This window comes from Primulina tabacum, chromosome 10 (genome assembly GCF_025594145.1).
Source record: "Primulina tabacum isolate GXHZ01 chromosome 10, ASM2559414v2, whole genome shotgun sequence".
Classification (NCBI taxonomy): Eukaryota; Viridiplantae; Streptophyta; class Magnoliopsida; order Lamiales; family Gesneriaceae; genus Primulina; species Primulina tabacum.
In genome coordinates this window covers 24,642,095-24,668,864 of record NC_134559.1, presented here as the reverse complement: position 1 = coordinate 24,668,864, position 26,770 = coordinate 24,642,095, and the positions used below count along the sequence as shown (strand labels likewise).

Sequence of the window (26,770 nt, the reverse complement as noted above, 5' to 3'; positions counted from 1 at the left end):
ATGGTTTGAGTTAGTAAAAAATGGTTGATTTGATTATGTAAGCAATGAGGTTTTAATTTTTGTTTTTTCCCTAAACTTCACCTGTAAATACACATCCATTCTTCATTTCAAAAACATACCAAAGCACAAAATCATCTCATCTACAATCATAAGTGTAGAAGTGAGACAAAGGATTTAGTGTGAGATTTCTTAAGGGGTGTTTATCCTTGGAAAGAATAGGTTTAGTGGAGAGAAAACGAGTATTAAAATCAGAGTGTTCTGAGTGAAATACTTTGTATTCTCAATTCTCTTGTCTTCTTTGTTATTAATAAAAAAGTGATCTCCTTGAGAGGTTTAGAGTGGACGTAGCCCAATCTTGGGGTGAACCACTATAAATATTGGTGTTCATCTTATTCATTGTTGATATCACTTATGATGTTATGCTGCGATGTTACCTCGTTTATTTTCCTGATATCCCAACAATTGGTATCAGAGCTAGATTCTCAAATACTATAGGAAGTCCTCGTATGTTCTGTGGTTGCAGCTTAATCTGAACTTCCACATCAGAAAGGGCTTTCTAGACAGTATCAGGGAAGTGGTTCTTTTGTGTTCAGGCTTTGACGATTAATTCGTTGGTAGTAGTCACAAAAGATGGAGGTACGCACAAGCAAGATAATTAGGCTTAATGGCTCTAATTATCAACTTCGGAAAAGTAAGATGGAAGATCTTCTATTCGTCACCAAGATGCACCTACCGGTGTTCAACGAGTCTAAACCAGATGATAAATCAGATGCCGAATGGAACTTCGAGCACGAGCAAGTCTGTGGGTACATCCGACAATTTGTCAATGACAACGTATACAATCATATTTGTAACGAGACACATGCTCGTACACTTTGGACGAAGTTGGAGACACTATATGTGTCACACTCCGAAACTCGGGATTGACACCGGCGTCGTTTACAACCACACAATTGAAAACAACAAGCCTTTGTAGTACAGTTTAAACCGAAACCAGTCTAAGATTCATATCTCAAATTAAATAACCAATGTCTTTACAGTGACCAAAATAAATAAGACGACATAGTTTTAATGCGGAAACGTAACTCTACTTAATAATAACTTAAACTGAATTCCTTGAGCGTTCACCATCCCCAGAACTGTTCGGACTCCTCATCCTCGAGTTCTTCTTCGGGCTTATCTGGGAAGGGTTGTAAGGGGGGTGAGTATTTTGGGAATACTCAGTAAATGGGGGAAAATCGAGCACAATGAAGACAACATGCATAAATTTCGAGAATAAAACATGACTTGCATACATACTTCATAAACAGGTATAACATCGACACAGCACTGCGACTCATCTACCTTCTACGGTTTACTGACGTCAGTCCCTAATTTTTACTCCTCTAAGGGGGCGAGGCCGTATAGCGGTTATGTCCCCCACCGCGTAAGGGTACGTCGTGGTTGGGGTTCCCTCCCGTATACAGTTGACTCCTCACAGTGCTTTTGAAATCGTATGACAATTACACGAAAAGAGTAGAAAGAAGATTGTACTCGACTATTTATTTTTCTTGTAAAAATCGAACACATGTATGCATAAATTCGATGCTAAAGTTTAAAAATAGCCCACTTACTGAATATTTGATGCTAAAAACGCGGATGATTGGCTTAGAAGATAGGTCGCTCCTTGATCCTCACTTCGGCGGCACTTCGGCGCGATTTTCCTTGGACGACTTTGAGTGGATTTCGGCTGAGGAGAGGATGCTGAATTTCGAGAGCCTCAGCAAGGGTTTTCGAATTTTTTTGAGTGTGAGAATGAGGGGAAGTGGTGAAGTATTTATAGGTGGAGGGAAGGGTGTTAAATATGGTGCTCAAATCTTGCACAAAATTGGCTTAAATCTCATATTTTTGGCTCAAAAATATCTTTCCATGGCTACTGATTATCTACCAAATCGAGTTCTCGTCCCTCCTAATCTAATGGTTCGAAATTAAGGTGCAAAGGAGGGGAGGATTTGCTTCCCCTCTTGAGGCTTATTCTAGCATGACATTACATCCTTAGGCAATACAATATTTAGGCAAAATATCTAGTTGATTTTCGAAATTTGCTAACTCCATACATTGATTCCTTTAGCCTTGCATGATATCTCCCCAAATTTTGCAATATATCCTCCCAATTTCGAAAATATGCATGCCTTCATAAGAATATTGTTGACTTGATCATCAAGATTCTCAAAAATAAAATCTCCCATACAAGGATTTCCAATAAAAGGATCTTAGCTAATAAAATTTCTTCCCAATATTAATTATTGTAATATTTTCGGTTCTCACATCCCTACCGCCTTATGAGGAGTTTCGTCCTCGAAACTGGAGTTGGCTTGGTCTCCAAATAGGTAGGGATATTCCTTTCGCATCTTCTCTTCAACTTCCCAAGTTGCTTCCCGCTCAGTGTGATTGGACCACTGCACTTTGACGTAGGGAATGATGCGTCGTCTGAGGACTTGTTCCTTGGTGTCCACGATTCTAATAGGAACTTCTTCGTATTTCAGTTCTTCTCCCAAGTTCCCTTCGATCACGAGTGGTTCTACTTCTAATACGTGACTCGGGTCTGGAATGTACCTTCTTAGTTGGGACACATGGAACACGTTGTGTATCCTTGACATGCTTGGTGGTAATGCCAGTCTGCATGCTAGCGTGCCCACTCTTTCCAAGATTTCAAAGGGTCCAACATATCGAGGGTTCAATTTCCCGGCCTTATTGAATCGGACAACTCCTCTCATAGGCGAGACTTTCACATAAGCCTTCTCGCCCACGTTAAACTCTACAGGTCTTCTTTTAAGATCTGCCCAGCTCTTCTGTCGGTCTTGAGCTGCCTTGAGCTTTTCTCGGACAATTTTAACCTTATCTACTGTCATCTGTACTAGCTCGGGTCCCACCACGACTTTTTCTCCCACTTCATCCCAGTAAAGTGGTGACCGACATTTCCTTTCATAAAGGGCTTCGTACGGAGCCATTCCGATGCTGCTGTGACAGTTGTTGTTATAAGCAAACTCAATTAAGAGTATATGAGTGCTCCAGTTGCTACTGAATTCAAGATCGCACGCTCGCAGCATATCTTCTAAGGTCTGTATGGTTCTCTCCGTTTGCCCATCGGTTTGAGGATGATAGGCCGTACTTAGGGTCACTTTCGTTCCCATGGCCTCTTGAAAGCTCTTCCAAAAACGCGAAACGAACCTCGGGTCTCTGTCAAATAAGATGCTAACTGGCACTCCATGCAGTTTCACGATGTTGTCCATGTACAGTGAAGCCAACTTGTCAAGGTTGTAATTCATGCGGACGGGTAGGAAGTGTGCCGTCTTTGTGAGTCTGTCCACGATCACCCATATACCGTCGTGGCTTTGCCTAGACTTTGGCAATCCTACCACAAAATCCATGGAGATATGCTCCCACTTCCATTCGGGAATTTCCAAAGGTTGCAGTAATCCCCCAGGTCGCTGGTGTTCTGCTTTGACCTGCTGGCATACCTGACATCTGGAGACGAATTCAGCTACATCTCTCTTCATGCCATTCCACCAGAAACTATTCTTGAGGTCCCTGTACATTTTCGTACTGCCTGGGTGGACTGAGAATTTTGACTTGTGCGCCTCTGTCATTATCTCTTGGCGAAGGTTATCACTATCGGGCACACACAGTCTCCCTTTCATCCACAAGATTCCCTTATCGTCAATCTGATGATCTTGAGACTTCCCTTCTCTGACCTGCTCCTTAAGTTTAGTCAGTACCGGGTCTCGATCCTGGTTTAACTTGACGGTCTCCTGTAGGCATGGCTGGGTAGAGAGGGACGCTAGAGTTACCTTGCCACGGCCCTTCCGACTTAGCTCATCGGCCACTTTGTTCGCTTTACCCGGATGGTAGCTTATGGTCAAGTCATAATCTTTCAGAAGTTCGATCCATCGCCTTTGCCTCATATTAAGTTCCTTTTGGGTGAACAAGTACTTGAGGCTCTGATGGTCTGTGAAGATTTCACATTTAGCACCATAGAGATAGTGCCTCCAAATCTTTAAGGCGAAGACAACCGCTGCTAGTTCCAGGTCATGAGTAGGATAATTCTGCTCATGCGGTTTCAACTGCCTTGATGCGTAGGCGATCGCTCTTCCTTCCTGCATGAGTACGCATCCCAGACCTTCCTTAGATGCGTCACTGTAGATGGTAAAATCCTTATTCTCTGCAGGCAATATTAACACTGGTGTGGATGCGAGTTTCTCCTTCAATGTCTGGAAACTCTTCTCACAATCGTCATCCCAGATGAATTTAGAATTCTTCTGTGTGAGCTTCGTCAGTGGCACGGCTATCGAGGAGAACCCTTCGACAAACTTTCGGTAGTAACCCGCCAATCCAAGAAAGCTTCTGATATCGGTGGCGTTCTTAGGTCTCGGCCACTCGGTAATTGCCTCTAATTTCCTTGGGTCCACTGACACTCCTTCTCTCGAAATCACGTGTCCTAGAAACGACACACTCCTTAGCCAGAATTCACACTTGCTGAACTTAGCGTATAGTTTATTCTCTATTAAGGTCTGCAGTGCAAGGTGAAGGTGCTCTTCATGGCTCGTCTCGTCAGGAGAATAGACGAGGATATCGTCGATGAATACCACTATGAACTGATCCAGGAATGGCTTGAACACTCTGTTCATCAGGTCCATGAATGCTGCTGGTGCATTGGTCAGACCAAAAGGCATCATTGTGAATTCATAATGCCCATACCTGGTTCGAAAGGCTGTCTTGGGGATATCTTCAGCCCTGACCTTCAACTGATGGTAACCTGTCCTCAGATCCAGTTTAGAAAAGACGGCGGCTCCTTTAAGCTAATCAAACAGATCGTCTATCCGAGGTAGAGGGTACCTGTTCTTGACTGTGATCTTGTTTAATTCTCTATAGTCGATGCATAATCTCATACTACCGTCCTTCTTCTTTACGAAGAGTACTGGAGCTCCCCACGGGGACACACTTGGTCGAATCTGCTTTTTATCTAGCAATTCTTGGAGTTGTTCCTTTAACTCCTTGAGTTCGGCTGGTGCCATTCTGTACGGTGCCTTAGAGATCGGTGCCGCACCGGGAACCAGGTTGATTTCGAACTCCACTTCGCGGTCCGGGACCATCCCTGAGAGTTCTTCTGGGAAAACATCTGGGAAATCTCTCACCACCGGGATGTCCTCCAGTTTCAGCTCGACTTCTTCTTTTGCCTCATTGACCATTGCTAGGTAGATGTCTTCTCCGGATTTCATGGCTTTCCAAGTTTGAGATGCGGACAATAGTGATTTTCGTCCCTTGGATTTACCGTGAAACACGACTTCTTCCTGATTTGGGGTTCGGAGTTTGACTTCTTTTCCCTTACAATCTACTACTGCGTTGTTTCTTTCTAACCAGTCCATCCCTAGGATGATGTCGAAATCAAGCATGATCAACTGTATCAAGTCGGCGCTAAAATTCTGGTTATTGATACTGATTTCACAATCTCTGTAAATCTCATCAGTTTCCATGGCTCTACTCGTAGGTGTGGACTATTCGGAAAGGTTCGGTTAGCTTATCGGGCTTACGTCCTAATTTCTTAGCAAACCTCTTAGACATAAAGGAGTGCGTAGCGCCACAGTCAAATAATGCGTAAGCAGGCACTGATTGAGTTAGAATGGTACCTGACACGACTTCAGTTGCGTCATCAGCCTCTTCCTGAGTCATGGCAAAGATCCTAGCATTGGGTTTGTCCTCCTTTGGTTTACTAGGACCTGCTCCCGTATTTGGCCCAGCTCCTCTGTTTGGCCCTGCTGGTCGGTTGGCTGCGGTAGGACATTCTGCAATTCGGTGCCCCGCTTTCCCACATCCAAAGCATACACCGCTGGCCCTTCGACATTCCCCGGAGTGCTTGAAGCCACATGTTGAGCATGGCTTGAGTCCTTGATAGTTAGTGGCGGGGAATTTCCCTGAGGGAGGTCCACCCGACTGATTGGGCCTCTTGAACACTGGTCTCCCTTGAGAAGGCTGGCTGTTAAGGGGTCGCTTGTTCCTGTTTTCCCCTTCTCCTCGACGAATATCAGCCTCGGCTCGGATAGCCGCACCCATCAAATCTGAAAAGTTGGCAGGTTGGTAGACCGCTAGAGCTGACTGGATCCTGCTGTTCAACCCTTTCTTAAAGCGGTGCAATTTCAGAACTTCGTCTGCCATGATTGCTGGAGCATAAGATCCGAGGGCATTGAACTGAGAGGTGTATTCCACCACTGACATGTCTGGAGCCTGACTGAAATTTTCAAATTCACTTAGCTTCTGCAGTCTGACTTCTGCTGGGTAGTACTGTTTCGGAAACGTTTCTCGGAAGATTCGCCATGTGATTGGTCCAGCAGCGGTCATAGCTGGTGAGACTGCTTCCCACCATTTAGCTGCCTTGTCTTCCAAGAAGGGCACTATCACGTCCACTTTTAGTGCATCCGGGACTTCCAACAGTCTCAACTGAGTTTCCACGCTTTTTAGCCAACTCTGGCTAACTTCGGGCTAGGCAGCGCCACTGAAGGTTGGGCACCTGTTCTTGCGCAGTGACTCGTAATGAAACTTGACCCCATGCTGTGGTGGAGGTGGAGGCTGCTGATTAGCATTGGGGTTCACTAACCCCTGAAGTGTCGTCGCCACGATCGTGGCTATGGCCATTAGGTCTGCTTGATTGAGATTGAACTGAGGTGGAGGTCCGTTGCCTTCTTCATTAGTGTTGTTGTTGTTGTTGTTGTTGTTGTTAGCATAACGGGGGTTGCGGTTCTGTCTTGGTGGTCTACCGGCCATTTCCTACAAGTCAAACGCTTCTAAGAATTTGTGGTATAAATCGACAAGATTGAATAGGTAAGTTATGCTGGAACAACTGAGTAAATAAACAAACATAATTTGGATATAGATGCACGACTGAGATAAATAATAATCATATTTTATTAATTTTCGAATTTAAAGAAACAACTGAATGAACAAAGCGTACTGAATGGAAATAAGTCATGCTGACTGAAAATAAAATAGCAACAATGGAAGGATAAACTCCTAGTAATAAGGAAAGGTAACTAAGGAACTCTAATCATCTATCTCTCCATCTCCTATGGCAGCTATGGGCTCATCGATCTCTATCGGCTCTTCTTCTTCCGGCTCTTCCTCTTGCAGTATCTCCACCATGTGGGTGAGCTGGGCATTCTCTTCATTAACCTGGGCATTCTCTGCATTAAGCTGGACCACCTGCGCCTTCCACTCTTGAACATCTGCCTCTGCCTCGTCCAACAGATCTATGGTGCTCTGGTGGCGTAGTTCGTACCCGTTCTTATTCTCCTTGATCTTGTTCTTCAGCGCTTCACCCTGTTGAGTCAGCTGATGGTTCACTTTGGCAATGCAGCTTATCGCCTCACTTAGATTTTCGAGTCTCCTCTTACCCTTGGCATTCTGCTGTTTCTCCTCTTCAAGTTCCTTGCGACAGCGCTCCGCATCCTCTAGTAGCTTTCCATTTTGATATTTGCATTGCTCTATGACGTCCCGTAGGTCCATGTTATCTCCCCTAACTAGTTCACCTTGATAGATAGACTGATTAAGGCGGACATGAATCTCTTCTTTCTCAGCGGTTAAGGTTTCGACCTCACTCCTCCTCTCACTTAATCGGGCTCTAAGTCGCCGAATCTGGCGTGACTGGTTGTGAAGGGCAAGCTCCTTCAAACGAAGGGCAGCTTGGACACGAGTACGGGGTCGCATGGGAGTAGATGGAGCCATTTCCTGAAATCAAAAATGAAAATGCTCAGAATCCGAAATAGACAGTATATAACAAGTGAGAATATGCAATATATATGAAATTTTCGAAATTTAAATAAATATATAATTTTTTTTTTCAAAAATGGAAAGTTTGGAATTAGACATATGGGTTCGAAGCATATGTCGAGAGGATTCCAGAACAGTTGACGGAATCGAATTCGGAGTTTCCTACGAAAGGTTGTAAGGGTTACAAAACTTTCCTAAAACGGCAAAAACGACGTTTCGGAGGCCTAAACGAAGGATTTTCGCGATTTCAGCGTGGTGCTCATGAATTTAGGGTGGTGAGCCTTGCTCGTTGGGCCGTTTCGGAGGGGGTAGCATCGGCCTCGAGTTAAAATTCCACCGAAAATTTTTAGGGTTTTTTTTTTTTTTTTTTTTGAAAATCGATTTTTCCCAACCGGACTATGAACCTGGCGGCTCTGATACCACTTAAATGTCATGCCCCGAAACTCGGGATTGACACCGACGTCGTTTACAACCACACAATTGAAAACAACAAGCCTTTGTAGTACAGTTTACACCGAAACCAGTCTAAGATTCATATCTCAAATTAAATAACCAATGTCTTTACAGTGACCAAAATAAATAGGACGACATAGTTTTAATGCGGAAACATAACTCTACTTAATAATAACTTAAACTGAATTCCTTGAGCTTTCACCATCCCCAGAACTGTTCGGACTCCTCATCCTCGAGTTCTTCTTCGGGCTTATCTGGGAAGGGTTGTAAGGGGGGTGAGTATTTTGGGAATACTCAGTAAATGGAGGAAAATCGAGCACAATGAAGACAACATGCATAAATTTCGAGAATAAAACATGACTTGCATACATACTTCATAAACAGGTATAACATCGACACAGCACTGCGACTCATCTACCTTCTACGGTTTACTGACGTCAGTCCCTAATTTTTACTCCTCTAAGGGGGCGAGGCCGTATAGCGGTTATGTCCCCCACCGCGTAAGGGTACTTCGTGGTTGGGATTCCCTCCCGTATACAGTCGACTCCTCACAGTGCTTTTGAAATCGTATGACAATTACACGAAAAGAGTAGAAAGAAGATTGTACTCGACTATTTATTTTTCTTGAAAAAATCGAACACATGTATGCATAAATTCGATGCTAAAGTTTAAAAATAGCCCACTTACTGAATATTTGATGCTAAAAACGTGGATGATTGGCTTAGAAGATAGGTCGCTCCTTGATCCTCACTTCGGCGGCACTTCGGCGCGATTTTCCTTGGACGACTTTGAGTGGATTTCAGGCTGAGGAGAGGATGCTGAATTTCGAGAGCCTCAGCAAGGGTTTTCGAATTTTTTTGAGTGTGAGAATGAGGGGAAGTGGTAAAGTATTTATAGGTGGAGGGAAGGGTGTTAAATATGGTGCTCAAATCTTGCACAAAATTGGCTTAAATCTCATATTTTTGGCTCAAAAATATCCTTCCATGGCTACTGATTATCTACCAAATCGAGTTCTCCTCCCTCCTAATCTAATGGTTCGAAATTGAGGTGCAAAGGAGGGGATGATTTGCTTCCCCTCTTGAGGCTTATTCTAGCATGACATTACATCCTTAGGCAATACAATATTTAGGCAAAATATCTAGTTGATTTTCGAAATTTGCTAACTCCATACATTGATTCCTTTAGCCTTGCATGATATCTCCCCAAATTTTGCAATATATCTTCCCAATTTCGAAAATATGCATGCCTTCATAAGAATATTGTTGACTTGATCATCAAGATTCTCAAAAATAAAATCTCCCATACAAGGATTTCCAATAAAAGGATCTTAGCTAATAAAATTTCTTCCCAATATTAATTATTGTAATATTTTCGGTTCTCACAATATGCCTCCAAAAGTGGCAACAACAAATTGTTCTATTTGAGCAAGCTTGTCCAGGTTCGATACAAAGAAGGAACTCTGGTCGCAGATCATCTGAACGAGATTCAAGGATTCGTGGATCAGTTATCAAATATGATCATAAAACTTGATGACGAGGTCATAGATCTGATTGTGCTAGCTACATTGCCAGAGTCTTGGGAGACTCTGAAAGTATCACTCACGAAAACAGCACCAGGAGGAGTCGTGAGTATGAACTTCATCAAAAGTGGCATCTTGAATGAAGAGATGAGGCGGAGATCTCAGGGTTACTCTACCTCATAGTCAGATGTTTTGGCTGCTGAGTCAAGGGGTAGAAGCAAGATCAAGAAAAACACAAATCAGAAACCAAGAAGAAACAAGTCCTCGGGGAGATATGCCAACGTAAAGTGTTATCGCTGTGGAGAAAAAGGACATATTAAAAAATACTGCCGAAAACTGAAAGACAAACATGAAACCAATGATGAGCAAACAAACAGTCATTGACGAATTCAATGTTGTTCACGAGCTAGAGCAGGAGTCCGTAAATTTGGCAACTCAAGTAACTAGTTGGGTAATCGACAGTGGAGCAACAGTCCACGTTATATCTCGAAGAGAATTCTTTACATCCTACACACAAGGGGACTTTGATGTGGTGAGGATGGGGAATAACGACTTATCCAGAGTCGTGGGAAAAGGAGATGTGAGCTTGACTACCGTGGATGGTTCTACACTGATCCTGAAAGACGTCAGGCATGTGCCAGATATTCACCTAAGTCTGATATCGATCGAAAGACTCGATGAAGAAGGTTTCTGTACAACTTTCCGAAATGGGGTATGTAAGATTTCAAGAGGATCACTTGTGGTGGCAAAGGGATTAAAGATGTCAAAGCTATATGTAGTTCAGGAAAATCATTCTGAAGGAGTGAACTACGCAGAGGAAGAGAACTCAACAGAGTTGTGGCACCGACGTCTTGGTCACATAAGTGAAAATAATCTTACACGCCTTGTGAGCAAGCAAGTTCTGCCCGGTATAAAGCAGGTTCATATGAAACAATGCACAAACTGCTTAGCCGGAAAACAAAACAGAATATCATTCAAAAGTTCACTTCCTAGCAGAGCCGATAAAATTATAGATCTGGTGCACTCAGATCTATGTGGTTCAATGCCATTGTCGCTCGGAGGAGCGAGGTACTGGGTAACTTTTATCGATGATCATTCTCAAAAAATTTGGGTGTGGACACTCAAAACCAAGGACCAAGTTGCGGAAATGTTCAACAATTTTCTAAACTTGGTTGAACGGCAAAAATGCATTAAACTCAAATGTATTCGAACAGATAATGGAGTACATTGGAACCTTTGATGAGATATGCAAAAGGAACGGAATCAGACATCAAACAACATCACCAAAGACACCACAAATCAATGGATTAGCTGAGAGGATGAATAGAACTTTGGCAGAAAGAGTCAGAAGCATGCTCTCACATGCAAAGCTGACTAAGGAATTTTGGGGTGAGGTCAGTGGTTGCTGCTGCATATATATTGAATCGCTCACCTTGTGTTCCTCTCAATTATGATGTCCCGGAGCAGGTGTGGCAAGGCAAAGAAGTTTCCTATAATCATTTTTGGGTATTTGGCTGTGTTGCTTATGTTCATATACCAAATGATGAAAGACAGAAGTTGGATGTCAAAACAAGAAAGTGCATATTTATAGGCTATGGCGAGAATCTACTTGGTTACAAGTTTTATAATACAGATCTCAAAAAGCCTATAAGAAGTCGTGATGCCATATTTCAGGAGAATATATTTTTGGAGACTGCGGAAAAGGAGAATTCTGGATCTGAACAAGATCTGGAATGGTGGCCTTCAACGGTAAATCCACAACCGGTTGAAGATGAAGAATTGCAGAACGGTCATGAGGATGATAATGAGATCTGTGTTCACAGTGAACCACCAGCAGAAAGTTCTCGTGGTACAATGACCACATGTTCTGGAAGACAAGTGCGACCCTCAACCAGATATTCCTCAAATGAATATATCATTCTAACTGACGGGGCAGAACCAGAGAGCTTCGAGGAAGCTATTACCAGTGAACACAAAGATAAGTGGATGGAGGCTATGCAAGATGAAATGCAATCATTGCATGAGAATGAGACATTTGAGCTGGTGAAGTTGCCGAAAGGCAAGAAAGCTTTGAAGAATAAGTGGGTGTTCAGATTGAAGCACGAAGAACACAGTAGTCAACCAACATTCAAAGCTAGGATTGTCGTTAAAGGTTTCGGACAGAAACATGGGGTCGAATTTGACGAAATATTTTTACCTGTGGTGAAGATGACATCCATCCGGATTGTGCTTGGGTTAGCAGCTGAGCTTGATCTGGAGGTGGAACAAATGGATGTCAAGACCGCATTCCTTCATGGGGAGTTGGAGGAAGAAATCTAAATGGAGCAACCAGAGGGGTTTGCAGAGAAAGGGAAAGAGGACCTCATATGCAGATTAAAGAAAAGTTTGTACAGTCTCAAGCAAGCACAAAGAGAGTGGTACAAGAAGTTTGAATTGGTGATAACTCAACAGGGATTCAAGAAAACCACTGCAGACCATTGTGTTTTTGTCTAAGATACCTCTGATGATGATTTGATGGTGCTTCTACTCTATGTAGATGACATGTTGATTGTTGGCAAAGATGATTCTGATATCAAAGGCCTAAAGAAGCAATTAAGCAAGATTTTTTTCTATGAAAGACTTGGGCCAGAAAAAAGAATTATTGGCATGGAAATCCATCGAGACAGGTATGCCAAGAAGACCTGGTTGTCGCAAAAGAAGTATATTGAGAAGTTACTTCAGAGATTCAACATGGACCAGGCCAAAGCGGTTGGATGTCCTCTTGCCAACCACTTCAAGTTGAATTCAAAGCAGAGTCCTATTACAGAGGATGAGGAAGAAGAAATGAAAGGTGTTCCATATGCTTCAGCTGTTGGAAGTCTGATGTATGTCATGGTATGTACTCGGCCAGATTTAGCTCATTCTGTAGGAGTAGTGAGCAAATTCCTTTCAAGATCGGGAAAGGAACATTGGACTGCAGTAAAATGGATATTCAGATATCTACGGGGAACCTCTAAACATAGATTGAGTTTTGGAGGATCTAGACTTGAGCTTGTAGGCTACACAGATGCAGATATGACAGGAGACGTTGACTCCCGAAAATCTATATCAGGATACATGATTACATTTGCAGGGGGAGCTGTGTCATGACAGTCAAAGTTGCAAAAGTGTGTATCATTATCAACCACTTAAGCGGAGTTAATTGCTGCAACTGAGGCATGCAAGGAAATGTTATGGATGAAAGGGTTTTTGAAGGAACTAAGTTTTGTACAAGATCAATACAAGTTGTTCTGTGACAGTCAGAGTGCAATTCATCTTGGAAAGAATAATTCAATGCATTCTAGATCAAAGCCTATTGATGTTCGTTATCATTGGATACGAGATGTATTGGAGAAGAAGTTTTTGAAGCTTGAGAAGATTAACACGGATGAAAATGGATCTGATATGATGACCAAGACATTGCCGAAATGGAAGTTGGAATACTGTAGAACTATTGCAGGTTTCATCGAATTCACAAAATGGGCTTGAGGGGGAGAATTGCTAAGAAATCAATCAAGCAATCTTTGAATTCAAAGCCACCTAAATTTGAATTCAAAGAACACCAATTTCGAATTCAACAACACAATTAACACATGGTTTAAGTTAGTCAAAAACTGGTTGGTTTGGTTATGTAAGGAATGAGGTTTTAATTTTTGTTTTTTTCCCTAAACTTCACCTATAAATACATATCCATTCTTCATTTCAAAAACACACCAAAGCACAAAATCCTCTCATCTACAATCATAAGTGTAGAAGTGAGACAAATGATTTAGTGTGAGATTTCTTAAGGGGTGTTTATCCTTGGAAGGAATAGGATTAGTGGAGAGAAAGTGAGTGTTAAAATCAGAGTGTTCTGATTGAAATACTTTGAATTCTCAATTCTCTTGTCTTCTTCGTTATTAATAAAGAAGTGATCTCCTTGAGAGGTTTAGAGTGGACGTAGCCCAATCTTGGGGTGAACCACTATAAATATTGGTGTTCATCTTATTCATTGTTGATATCACTTATGATGTTCCGCTGCGATGTTACCTCGTTTATTTCCCTGATATCCCAACAATTTGTTGGTCACGAAGAAGAGGATAATAAGGTCATCATGCTTTAAAAGGTCAATTCTGAACAAACATAATTGAAGGATGATTACAGAATGCATGGTCCTCCCATTGATTTGTTCGCATGCACACCTCAAGCATTGCTTACACCTGAAGAACAAAATTTTACGATAATTACCTGATTGAGCTTAGAAGAATGAGCCCCACGTTAAAAAGAAATTACTTCATAAGTGTGGCACTCCACCTACTAAAACTGGTCAAAATATCGGGGAATATTATCAACTGCAATGTGAGAGAGAGACAAATATTGAAAAGGAAAAAAAAGTCATAGCTAAGCGTACTTCATAGGATGGATCGTAATGAAAACTAATTTCATGCCGATCATCAATACCCCAGAAATCATAGATATTAAGAGATAGAAGCAAACAAAATGCAAATGCTGCAGTTCCCAGTAGACTTAAAAGTAGTAAAAATATTCCAACAATTAACAGTAGTATTTAAAAGAAAATACAGAGATACAATGCAAAGAAATTTCTTGGTGTACCCCAAACATCATCCAACTTGATGAAGACGACCTCATTGAGAAACGGGGAAAGAGGGGGATCAATCAGCAAATATATCACAATATGTGCAACCCAAGCCACTGAAACAATCAACCTGTTCAAGGAAATAAAACATTTCAAGAATATTTTTCAATTGGTGAAAGTACACATATGAAAATAAAAACCCAACTCAGAGATTTAGGAAGTGACAAGGTGGTGATTCATAGAGCGCAATAATTTTGGTATCTTCTTTAAATGTTGCTTAGAATTGTAGGAAAATCAAGCATGCCAAGCCAGGTTGAGAACTAGGAAAAAAACATTTGATAGTTGAGTAAAATACTGGAAAGTATGGTATATAAAGATCAAGCATGAGATAAGAGAGTGATTCAAAGCTCAAAGTACCAATTGTCCAAAGAAATTATAATTGAAATCGATATATATATATACTAGTATCAGAGTATGTGCAACACGAATCTAAATATATATTGATCATAAATTTGCAAATGAACGTCGACACATAATTTTTTCACAAATTATTCAATAACAAATATTATTCCACAACTTATCTATCATTTTAAACAGTTAGTTTCTTCGTTCTACATTTTTGAATCTTTTAGTATATTTTTAATCTTGTTTTATTTTTATTTTTTGCCTTTTTTTTATTAAATTAGACAATCATATTATCATATCTAATTTTCATGTTTTTTTTGTCGTCGGATTTGATTTTATTTATTCTCTTTGATGCTTGCATGTTTTTTTTTCCTAGTGGTCTTCTTAATAATTTTAAAATTATTGATATAATTATTTGATATAAAAATTAGGAGAAAATACACGAAAATTCAAGAGCTGGTAATATAAACAAAAACTCTCTCGATATAAGGGATCCATACAGATATTTTTTATTAGGGAGGAAAAATAATTAATCAGAAAAATACAAAATAATAACTGTATTTTTTCCTTTAAAAAAAATTAGTAGGATACCTCCTGATCTTTAGGTATAAATATTTCAAAAAGTTACTAATAATTTATTTTCAGATTTAATCATAACATCATTAAAAAAATGAAAAAAAATATACATATATTCACGTAATTCAAAAATTAATTTAGAATATATACACACACACACAAAATAATATAATAATTAAAAAATAATATATAGTAAAACAATATTTTGAATGTTGGGATCAAGAAAGAGTTTAGAGGGGGTGAATAAACTATTTAAAAATGAATCTCATCATAGATCGAACCGTATCTATCAATGCTCGATTATGACGTTCAGGCACACCATTCAACTGAGGTGTGGCAGGTGGATTCCAATGTGAAAGAATCTCATTTTCTTTATTCTAGTTTTGAAACTCAACAATCAAGTATTCCCCATCTCGATCTGATCGAAATATTTTAATACTATTTCCTAATTGTTTATCTACTTGTGCTATAAATTCTTTGGACTTTTCAAAGGCTTCAGACTTGTATTTCATTAAATACACATACTCATATCCCGAACAGTCATTAGTAAAAGTAATGAAGTAGGATTGGACATATATCGTGCTAACACTTAGCGGGTCACACACATCTGTATGTATCAAATCCAACAGATCATGTGTATGTTTCACTTTCCCTATGATAGGGACTTTGTTCATCTTTCCTTTCAGAAATGACTCACATGTCTCTAGAATTTGTGTCTGATGAATTAAACATGCATTATTCCACTAGATTGTGCATCCTTTTTTGTGAAATATGTCATAGCCTAACGTGCCACAAGTGTTCTTGATTTACAATATCTTGTTTTCTTTTGTTCATTGTTGTCGATATCGCGTTTACTTGGACATGATTGCTTGGAATATATATTATTTTTAAGTCATAGAGACCGTTTTATATTTTATCCGTTTCAATCAAACATTCATTCTTGTAAATATTGCAAAAATCTTTGCTAAATAAACAAGAAAATCCAAATTTATCAAGTATAGAAGTAGAAATAATGTTTTTAATCAAATCTGGAACAAAAAAAACATATCTCAATAGTAACTTAAGATTGTTGTTTAATATTAAATAAATATCTCATATGGCCAGTGCAGCAACCCTTGCTCTATTGTACATCCTTAGGAAGGTCTCATCTTTCCGTAGCCCTCTACTTCTTGTCATTTTCTACAAATTATTGCATATATAGATCCACATCCGGTATCCAATACCCAAGAAATTGAACTAGTTGAGACATTTATTACAATATTGAAATAAAACATATTGTTGCCAGAAACCTTCTGGGCAAGATACTCCTTGCAATTGCGCTTCGAGTGTCCAGGCTTCTTACAGTGAAAGCAAACGTCTTCTACTTTCTTAGGCTTTTTGGGCCCTTTATAAGTGTTTGCAGATTGCTTCTTACTGGGTTTGTTTTTCTTGTAAAGATGAGAACGCTTCTTACCCTTCTCTTTTGGCTCTTTCTTTGTCTCAGACGAAGAGCCGACAAAGAAAACATGTTTTTCCTTCTTAATCGTGGCTTCATAACTAGCCAACATGTTGACCAACTCTTCAAGGTTCGCCTCCAACTTGATCAATTTGAAGTTCTCCACAAACCCATCAAATAACGATGGTAGTGACAACAGTAGAATGTCCGTGGAGAATTCATTGGGGATAATAAGGTCCAAGCCCACTAGCTTTTCAATAAGCCCAATTATACTCACAGCCAAGCTCATGGACCGAGGCCCTTTCTCGCAAATGCGATGTCATGAACTCCTTGATAGTAGCATACCTCAGTGGGCACATTTGCTCACCGTACAACTCTTGTAGGTGGTCGTAAATGTCAGCAATATTCACAGCTTCCTTAAACCGCCTCTGCAGCTCGTTTGACATAGAAGCTAGCATGTAGTTCTTAGCTTGAATATCATGGTCCCATTATTTATCATGCCGGGCCAATTTCTTAGTGGGAGCATTGGGAGCTGCCTATTTTGGAGGAGCTTTCTTGAGCACATATGCTAATTTTTGGGAATTTAAAATTGTTTTAAATTCCTTAGCCAATTGTGGTATTTAGGTCCAGTTAACTTGTTTTGATCGAAAATAACAAACAATGGATTTCGACATGAACAGAAAAACTTTACTAACTATTTTAAAATATTTTGTAAGACGTAAAATATGGACTTTTATTTTTATTTGCCTCTCACTATTTTGACATTTTCACCACCCTCTGAGGAAAACGAGAAATCCAATTTTTTAGTGAGTATGCAAGGCCCAATTGCGACATTATGATCTCAAATAATATCAGTCAATCACAATTTCTAAAAGGTAGAGCCCAATTGTAACTCATTGAAACCCTCATTTAATTTTGCCTGACGTTTGAGGAGGGTCAAATAATATGATCCACTTTTGCTTCACATGTCGAGCCTGACCCATCATTGTCGATATTTCATACATGGCCTGTCATCAGATCCCCCAATTTTACGAGTCGAAGTCATGGGAGTTCCACGTAGTTAACATCAAATATGTCAGTGGAAGTCACAGTTTTCTGGCGTCCAGGCCTCACCAATTTTACGAGCCAGACACTGATTGCTGGTAGCGTACATCATGCAACCACCGTTGATGTAAAGCAAGAAAATATTAAATTTTCTTTTATTTTTCCTTTTAATGGACTTGATTTAAATTTTGTATCTTATGCAAAATTAGGATTTTATTTTTAAACACTACAACAAAAACGCAAAACGACAACGGATATTTCGTAGCTTCCAGAAAACCGTTGTAACTGACTGTGTTGTTGAAAGTGCGCTCAACGACGAAGATTTTTATCCGTTGTCGTAGCTTCATATTGCGACGGTTTTTCCTAATTAGTTTAGATATACCGTCGTTAAAATTAGCAACGGTTTTTGACAAAGTTGTCGCTAATTAGCGACGGTTTAAAATATACAGTCGCTAAAATTAGCAACGCTAATTAGCGACAGTTTAGGGAAACACCGTCGCTAATCCGTCGCTAATTTTTTTATGTAAAATAAAAAAATTTACTTTTATAATTTAATAAATCTACCAAAAAACTTACAATCTAACTAAGTTAAAATAATATCTATGATCTTAACTAACACTTAGGAATTTACCAAGAATTGAAGCGAAAAAACTTACCCTAAATCAAAACTAAAATCTTCTAAGAGATAAAAAATTATCGTAGATGTGGACGGTGTAGAGGAAAATGGACGTAAAACGGATAATTTATAGACAATTTGCGACGGTTTTTCTGTTTATTAAACCGTCACTATTAACGACAGTTGTATATGAAACCGTCGCTATTAGCGACAGTTTCTTTTTTAATCGTCGCTATTTTGAAAATATTATCTAAATCAGTCACTTCGCTAAATCCGTTGTCATTTCTCCAAAAAAAAAAACACGCTAATTCACAACAGTTAGCTAAAACCGTTGTCGTTTATCCAAAAAACACGCTAATCGACAACGGTTTTCTAAAACCGTTGTCGTTTGTCCAAACAACACTCAAAATACAACGGTTGCATTGGAAAACCGTTGTATTTTTACTTTTAACAATGGTTCAACAACTGTTTTCTGGGATGGCTCTTTTGGTTGAACTGATTGTTCAGCTTGCTCGTCTGATGAGAGATTGTGGGAATCTGCTGGAATAGTCAGTTCTTGATCTAGTTCCCAATGCTTAATCTCCATCTGCAATGATCTAAGATTCGAGTCCAGTTGATCATGAACCGCTTTGTCATTAAAGGCAGTTGGACTGGTGGGATCATAGTTTTGGCGTAGCTGAACAACCATTTGTCTTAACTTCTTCGCACGCACTTAATCAAAGAAGTACTTCTTCCTCTGCAAAGCTTGAACAACTGAGGCCGCTTTGACCATTTTCAAGACTATAGTTTCCAGGACAATGAACTTTTTCAAAACTGATTTCTTCTATAGTTTCTTGGCAAACACTTCAGTCTTAAACATGACCCATTCATCGCAAGTCTTTAGCTTAGTCTCAGAAAACTCATTGACCTCTTTCCTGATTAGGTCAATATGAGTCTGAATTGCATTTGTAGGTCTGGGATCTTCTGTCATTTTATCCTTGCCCTTTGAGTCAGTCAGAACATGAGGAATCATCAGTCCTGATTCAGTTGCATCAATCTTTTCTCTAATCACTACCTCTTTGGGTCTTGCAAATGGCAAAGGAGTTGGGCCATGGATAGTGATCAGTGGAGCTTTAACTCCAGCAAGTTTCTTCTTCTCACCAAATTCGGTGATAGTCTTCTTGTTTTGAACAGTAGGAGGAGGTAAATGATCTTCACTTGAAGATTCAACTTGTATTGCTCTCAAAGGAGTAGCCTTGATCGGCTGTTCAACTCCAGATTGTATCAGCCTATCAGTTGGGATGGTGCCCAGAACAATTGCTAGTTTTGTCTTCAGAGTTCTGGGCTTCTTGGCGATTTTAGGAGAGAGAGTCTTCTCAGAATCAGTTTCACTGACAATCAGTTTGCATTTGGTTGTCTTCTTCTGAATTGTCTTTTTGGCTTTCTTGACTGATTTAGGAGCCTCATGCGTCCCAATCTCCTTTTTCACCTTAATGAACTGTTCAAGAGAGATGTCCAGCTTGAGCTTCGGCAGCTAAACATTATCGACATTGAAAATCTTGAATTTGGATGACATCTCATAGGAGTCACCCACCAGACCCTTTCTTTTCAGCAGATAGCTGAGCGGCACTGCAAATCCCTTCGATTGTTTCGATGACTGAAATATGTTCTTGAGAAGGTTGAAGATGATACCTTTCCATTGCAGTCTTTTTCCAGCCATGATAGCAGTCATGACTTGAAATTTTTCTAGTGTGAGAGCAGAAAAAGATCCTGCTTTAGAAAGTAGCCCTTCGGCCATGATGTCAGCCAGTAACTGGATTTCTGGTTGCAGTTCCTTCTTGGGATCAGAAACCTTGATTTTCCATCCATCAGCTGATAGGAGAGTCTGCATCTCCTCAAAATCAGATGTTTTCACCTAAGAGATATTGGCTAGTCCATCAGTAGGCAGCTGAAAGATGTTGCTGAATGAGTCTTCCTCGATTATCAGCAACTGATTGTTAACGACGGTAGTGATTTTGCTGTCAGCAGAGATAAATCCATTGACATAGAGATCCTGAATCTCTTTTGAATAAATTTCTTGGGAAGATAGTCCCAGAAATGTCTTTAGTCCAGCAGCCTCTAGTTTGAGAAATACATTCTTGATATCCTCGTCCTGGACAGATAGGACTGAATCAAAATCAATTGTCATTGTGTTCAACATGTATGCCGGAATTTGATTTTCCATTGCTGAAAGATTGGTTACCTGCGAGAGAGAAAGTTTTGTGTATTGGTTTGCTCTGTAAACTGAAATGCACGTAAAGAGAAACTGAAATGAGGCGGAGACAAGTACATATGTATGTGACTGTTCAAATATTTGGACATATGTCAGGTCAAGATAAATTGAATAAAATCGTGTGTACGTGTGATGAAAACTTGTGTAGAATTTAAACGGGCTGCGAGGGGCCACATTTTAAAATACTATTCATTGAAAGACGTCCATTAAATGCATAATTATCAGTCCCATCACTTATTATGGAATATTTATCCATTAATTAGTTAACTTATTGGAAAAGATCGGTTAGATCAGCAACTGAATGAACAGTTGTAAGCTGAATCATTTCAGTTGAAGACTAACTGGCTATTGTTGTAACGCCCCGAAAATTCTAAGGTCCACTCAAACCACATGCATGCAATTATTAAATTCCTTGTATATTTTAATTAAATATTTTAATTGCATGAATTAATTATGTTGTGTATATTGATATATTTAAAACATACTTTTCCACATGGTTGCATTAAAATGTATTTTTAAAAGGTTATTCGAGTTGCGATCGAGGAACGGAAATCGAGTGCTAAAAAAATAGAAAATGTTTTTATTGGTTATTTATTTTTAATTATTTAAATTAAGGGTTATGCTTTTTCATATTTTGAAAATAAGGGGTTTTGAGGTGATTTTATACGTCGGGATGTAATTTTTATCGGTGTTGGATTTTCAACAAAAATACGAACTTTTTGACAACTCGGCTATTAAATTCACAAACTTATGTAACCAAAACAATTTTTAATATATTAATTAAATCCTAATCAAGCACTAGTGGGCCTAATTTGAGGGCTTAATGGGCTTAAGTTTAATTAAGGGTTTAATTAGTATATATTATATGCAAACCACCCCAAACCCTACACTTTGAAAACTACACATCACACGCCCCACACTTTCAATTCACACCAAACACTTTTCTTTCAAGTTACACGGCACACACAACATATTTTGAAGAGAAACTTTTGTAAATTCAAGGGAAAAGCATCATAAGTTGCAAGGTTTTCAAGCCGTCGTTCCTCGTCGTCGTTCTTCGCAATCGTCAACGGTTTTTCGTGCGTTAAATACGCAAAGACACGTCATATTTCTTTCTTTCAAACATCTATCACACCATATTATTTATTTAATTGAGTTTTACACAAAAATCAAGTGTCATCATGTTATATTTTCGTATATGCATCATAAGTGATTTTTAAGGCTTGTGTTTTCATTCCAAAACATGTTTATTATGTGCCTAAAGGGGCTGCCATGAATTAGGATGATATAGGGCATGTTTTACACGAGTTTGAGGCCTTAGAAATACCCCACACACACTGCAAAAACAAAAGAAACAAGCTGGTAAAACGTTGCTGTCATGGTGGGGAGGAGGGGTTCGGTATTTGGGTTTTGTGGCTTTGCTGGGTCTTGGCTTGGGACTAGGGCTAGATAAGAATGTGTTTGAGTCAACAAAAGAGTCCTAGCCATGCTTGGACTCGAAAACCAGGGGCTGGGAGGAGTCCTTGATAACAAGGACTCCACCCGAGAATAAGCCGTGGAAGTTGCGCAGGTTGGCAGCTGTTGCAGGGAGGAAGGGGCTCGGCCTGGGGGGGCTCTGGACTGGGCTAGGTCAAGGTGTTAGGGTCTTAGGAGAGTGCCTGAGGGGATGGTTCAAGGGCTGGCTCGATGGTTGGGTGGCTAGCAACAGAAAACAAGAGTCCTAGCAGGAGTGAAATTCTCGGCCATGACAGGTGCTGCTGGTGTAGCTTCGATTTTAGGGGCTTGGGTCGTTCCAGGGCCTGGGGCATTGGTTATGGTAGTGCCTTAGGGTCCTAGGTTGAGTCTTATGGTGGTGGTTTGGGTAGAGTGATGGAACCAGAAACTCGAAAGCTGCACAGAAATTGGCCTCACATGAGGGGCTGTAACGTTTCTGATTTTTGGGACTTAGGCGCTGGTTCTGAGTAAAAAGGGGCTTAACCATGGTCTTAATTTGTGTCTAAGGGTAACATCTAGGGCCTGGTTTGGGTCCGGTTCAAGTCGGTTTAAGCATGAAGTGGTTAGAAGCACGTATGTCTCGTTTGCTCAAGGGTGCCTAGGTGGGTTTTTGGGCTGTTTCTGCAGCTTAGGTGTTGCTTCAGTTTGGAGCTTATGGTCAGGTCCAATAGGTTCTAATGGTTCATTAGGGTTCCTAGATGGGTTGGCTAGGATTTGTCTTGAGGTGGCTCGGGCGTGGCTCGAGTAAATTGGGAGATGGCTCGGGTTGTTTGACAATGGGTCAATATTTCGAATTTAATAGGGAAAATTGAATCCATGGGTCCACGGGGGTGGCTCATGACTTGGAAGGATAGAATAAATAATAAAAATGTTATGTTTAAAGTTTGGGATCAATATATCGAGTTTGGATTTATCCAGGATTTAATCGCCGCACGAAACGCTAATTAACGAGTTAATTGAAACGCCTAGTTTTAAGCTTAATAAAATTATGAAAAATTAGGTTTAAGCATAAATAATTATTAAAAGTCTAAGTTTTAAATTTGGGAATTTTATATTAAGGTTTGGTTTAATTCGGGATTAAAACGCATTAATATGTCATATTTAAATATTAAATTAAAAGTCCTCGATTTAAGCCAAATAAAAATATGAGAAAATTCATGTAAGTTTAAATAATTATTTGGGACATGTTAGAGCCAATGGAATTAAGAAAAAGTCAAAAACGTGAAATTTTACGTCTAGGGGTAAAATGGTCATTTTACACTTAGAAATTAGTAAACGTCAAGAGAGTGCCCTCAATGTTGTTTTATGTGCTAATATGATTATTTTCTCTAGTTATGAATGTTTATGGAATTTTATATGTTAAAATGATGTTTTAAATGTTTAGGGAATTTTATATGTTTATGATTTAATATGTAAAAATGTTATTTTAAAGGTTTTGAGGTTAAAATGTCATTTTAAATGTTTATGAATTTTTAATATGTTCAAATGTTTAGGTTAAATAATTATGAATTTTTATGATAAAACGATAACGTTAAAAGATATATTGTATGATTGTTTTGAAAAGGAAAAGAATATTAAATGCATGATTTTTATGAAGTGATGAAAATGTAAAACGTTGAAGGAAGGAAGTAATTGTGACTAAATATGTTGGAGATATGGTGAGGGGAAAAGGCCTAAGAGGGAGCCCATTTTCGGGAGAAGGCCCCAGAGGGAACCCATGCGTGGGAAAAGGCCCAGAGGGAGCCCGTCGATGGGAGAAGGCTCCCGAGGGTAAGAGAAATTCAGTCTGAATAAATCAAGGGCTTGCAGTTGACTAGGGTCTCTTCGTCTTCTTCTTTTTCTTCAATATCAATTTGTCTATAAATAAGAGCAAAGTCATTAGATAATAACAGTTAAACATCAATGGATAGTTCAAGCAGTTCCAACGTCCCTCTTTCTGCATTAACACTTCGCTGTTTGGAGAGTTTTAATGAAGCTATCGAAGAACTCGTCTTTTTAAAGGTCATGTCCACTTGGACCAAGAGCTCCAGACCATTCAACGTGATGGATTAGTTGCTACTGATAAGCAGAGGGCAACTGCAAGAAAGTATAAGAGGCGTCTTGAAGTCATCCATACTTCAGATCTGCCACTGATGAAGGTCTTATTCAGCTAATGCTTATGAAGGAGTGGAAGGTGCTGGAAAAGATTTCTTCTTCAGAAGGCTTCAGAAGAGTTAACTGTCATGAATTATCTAATTGGATGTCCTTTTGGCAAGATTCCACTGGAAGGGAACTGAATCGTGTAATCTGGATGAGATTTTATCAATAAAATTCAAGTTTCGATTCATTGTTGTTTCCTTATCTGCATATGAACTGATATCAGTTGACTAACGGTTAACTAACTGATAATGGCTAACAAAATAGTTACTAACTGATATTTGACTAGCTGAATAAAAAATTATCAATAACTAACATAAAAACATTATCATTGATATAATTAAGACAAATCAATTAAACCAAAAATATTGCGAAAATGAGAACTTAGTCTCTGGTAACGGTTTGGTGAAGATGTCAGCTACTTGTTGCTCAGTTGATGTGTATTCCAGCCTTATTGCTATCTTCAGAGCATGATCTCTGATGAAGTGATGCCTGACTTCGATATGCTTTGTCCTAGAGTGAAGAACTGGATTGTATGTAATTGCAATCGTGCTTGTATTATCACAAAATATTGGTGATTCTTTTGCAATGACTCCATAGTCTTTCAGTTGTTGCTGAATCCAGATCAGTTGTGCACAGCAGCTTCCAGCAACAAGATATTCTGCTTCAGTTGTGGAAGTTGCTATGGATGTTTGCTTCTTACTGAACCATGAAATCAGTCTGTCTCCTAAAAACTGATATGATCCACTTATGCTTTTACGATCTAGCTTACATCCTGCATAATCTGCATATGAATATCCAACTAAATTGAAATAAGAATCCTTAGCATACCATAAACCCACATTTTTTGTTTCTTTAAGATATTTTAAAATGTGTTTGGCAGGTGAAAAATGCGATTCCTTAGGATTTTCCTAAAATCTAGCACACATACAAACAGAAAATACAATATCAGGACGACTAGCAGTTAGGTACAATAATGAACCTATTAAACCTCTGTAAAGTGTCGTCTCAACTGATATTCTCCCTTGATCATTGTCTAGTTTAATTGATGAACTCATGGGAGTACTTGCAGTTGAACATGTTTCCATGCCAAATTTCTTAAGCAATTCCTTCGTATATTTGGTCTGATTGATAAAAGTACCAGTTTCCAGTTGCTTCACTTGCAGACCGAGGAAAAATGTCAGTTCACCCATCATACTCATCTCGAATTTTTCCTGCATTAACGTTGCAAATTTCTCACATCATTTGGGGTTAGTTGATCAAAAAATAATATCATCAACATATATTTGCACAAGTAAAATGTGATCATTTTTTGAAAATTTGAACAGAGTCTTATCAACTGATCCAACAGTAAAATCATGATCAATTAGGAATTTTGAAAGAGTTTCATATCAAGCTCTTGGAGCTTGTTTAAGACCATATAAGGCTTTGTTCAAATGATAAACATGATCAGGAAGAGAGTGATTAACAAAATCTGATGGTTGTTCAACATATACTTATTCCTGCAACTGAACATTCAGAAATGCACTCTTCACGTCCATCTGGTAGACTTTAAAGTTCTTGAATGAGGCAAAAGCAAGGAACATTCCGATTGCTTCCAGTCTTGCAACTAGTGCATAAGTTTTATCGTAATCTATTCCTTCTTCTTGCCTATATCATTGTGCTACAAGCCTCGCTTTTTTGCGGACAACTGAACCATCTTCGTTCAGTTTGTTTCTGTATACCCACTTTGTACCTATAATGGTTTTAGAAACTGGTCTTGGAACTAAGTTTCAGACATTGTTATGGATAAACTGATATAGCTCTTCTTGCATGGCATTTCTCCAGTTAGGATCAGCAAGAGATTCATTAGTTTTCTTAGGTTCCAGTTGTGAAACGAAAGCTGAATGAATAAATAAATTGAACATTTGATTCCGAGTTCTTACCGGATAGGATGGATTACCTATTACCAATTCTGGTGGATGTGATTTCTTCCATCTGTACTCAGCATTTGTTGCATCCATCTCAGCAACTGCTTCAGTTGACAACTAAATATTTCCTTCAGTTTCAGTTGCTGTTGTATCAGTTGGTAACTGAGTATTATTATTTTGCTCCACCAACTGATTATCAGTTACAATTTCTTGTTCAACTGATTGATCCAGCACTTCTGGTTCTGGTGTTTGAAGGATATTTCAATTAATGTGATTCTCTTCTTCATTATCATCGTCAAAACTAATATTTGTAAAGCGATCAACTAGCTCAACTGGATCAGTTGGCTTATCAGTTAGCACAGATTCATCAAATACAGCATGAATAGACTCTTCTACATTCAAAGTGCATTTGTTAAAAACTTCGTAAGCTTTACCAACTGAAAATACCCAAGAAATATTCCATCTGCAGATTTAGCATCAAAGGCTTTTAAATGATTTTTGTCATTATCAAGAATAAACATCTGCACCCGAATATTT

General features: G+C 39.2%; 2 protein-coding genes across 2 annotated transcripts; both read right to left on the bottom strand.

Annotated features, from left to right (window-relative positions):
• Nucleotides 1-2,303: 2,303 nt before the first annotated feature.
• LOC142505001 (uncharacterized) lies at nt 2,304-5,513 on the bottom strand. The gene is made up of 5 exons (XM_075617828.1): nt 4,982-5,513; nt 4,221-4,477; nt 4,027-4,136; nt 3,427-3,891; nt 2,304-3,000 (listed from the first exon to the last, which is right to left on the bottom strand). The coding sequence occupies exons 1-5, from the start codon at nt 5,511-5,513 to the stop codon at nt 2,304-2,306; spliced, it is 2,061 nt and encodes a 686-aa protein (XP_075473943.1).
• A 4-nt stretch (nt 5,514-5,517) lies between these two features.
• Nucleotides 5,518-6,375, bottom strand: LOC142505000 (uncharacterized). Its single transcript, XM_075617827.1, has one exon. It carries the CDS (start codon nt 6,373-6,375, stop codon nt 5,518-5,520), a length of 858 nt encoding a protein of 285 aa, XP_075473942.1.
• Nucleotides 6,376-26,770: the final 20,395 nt, after the last annotated feature.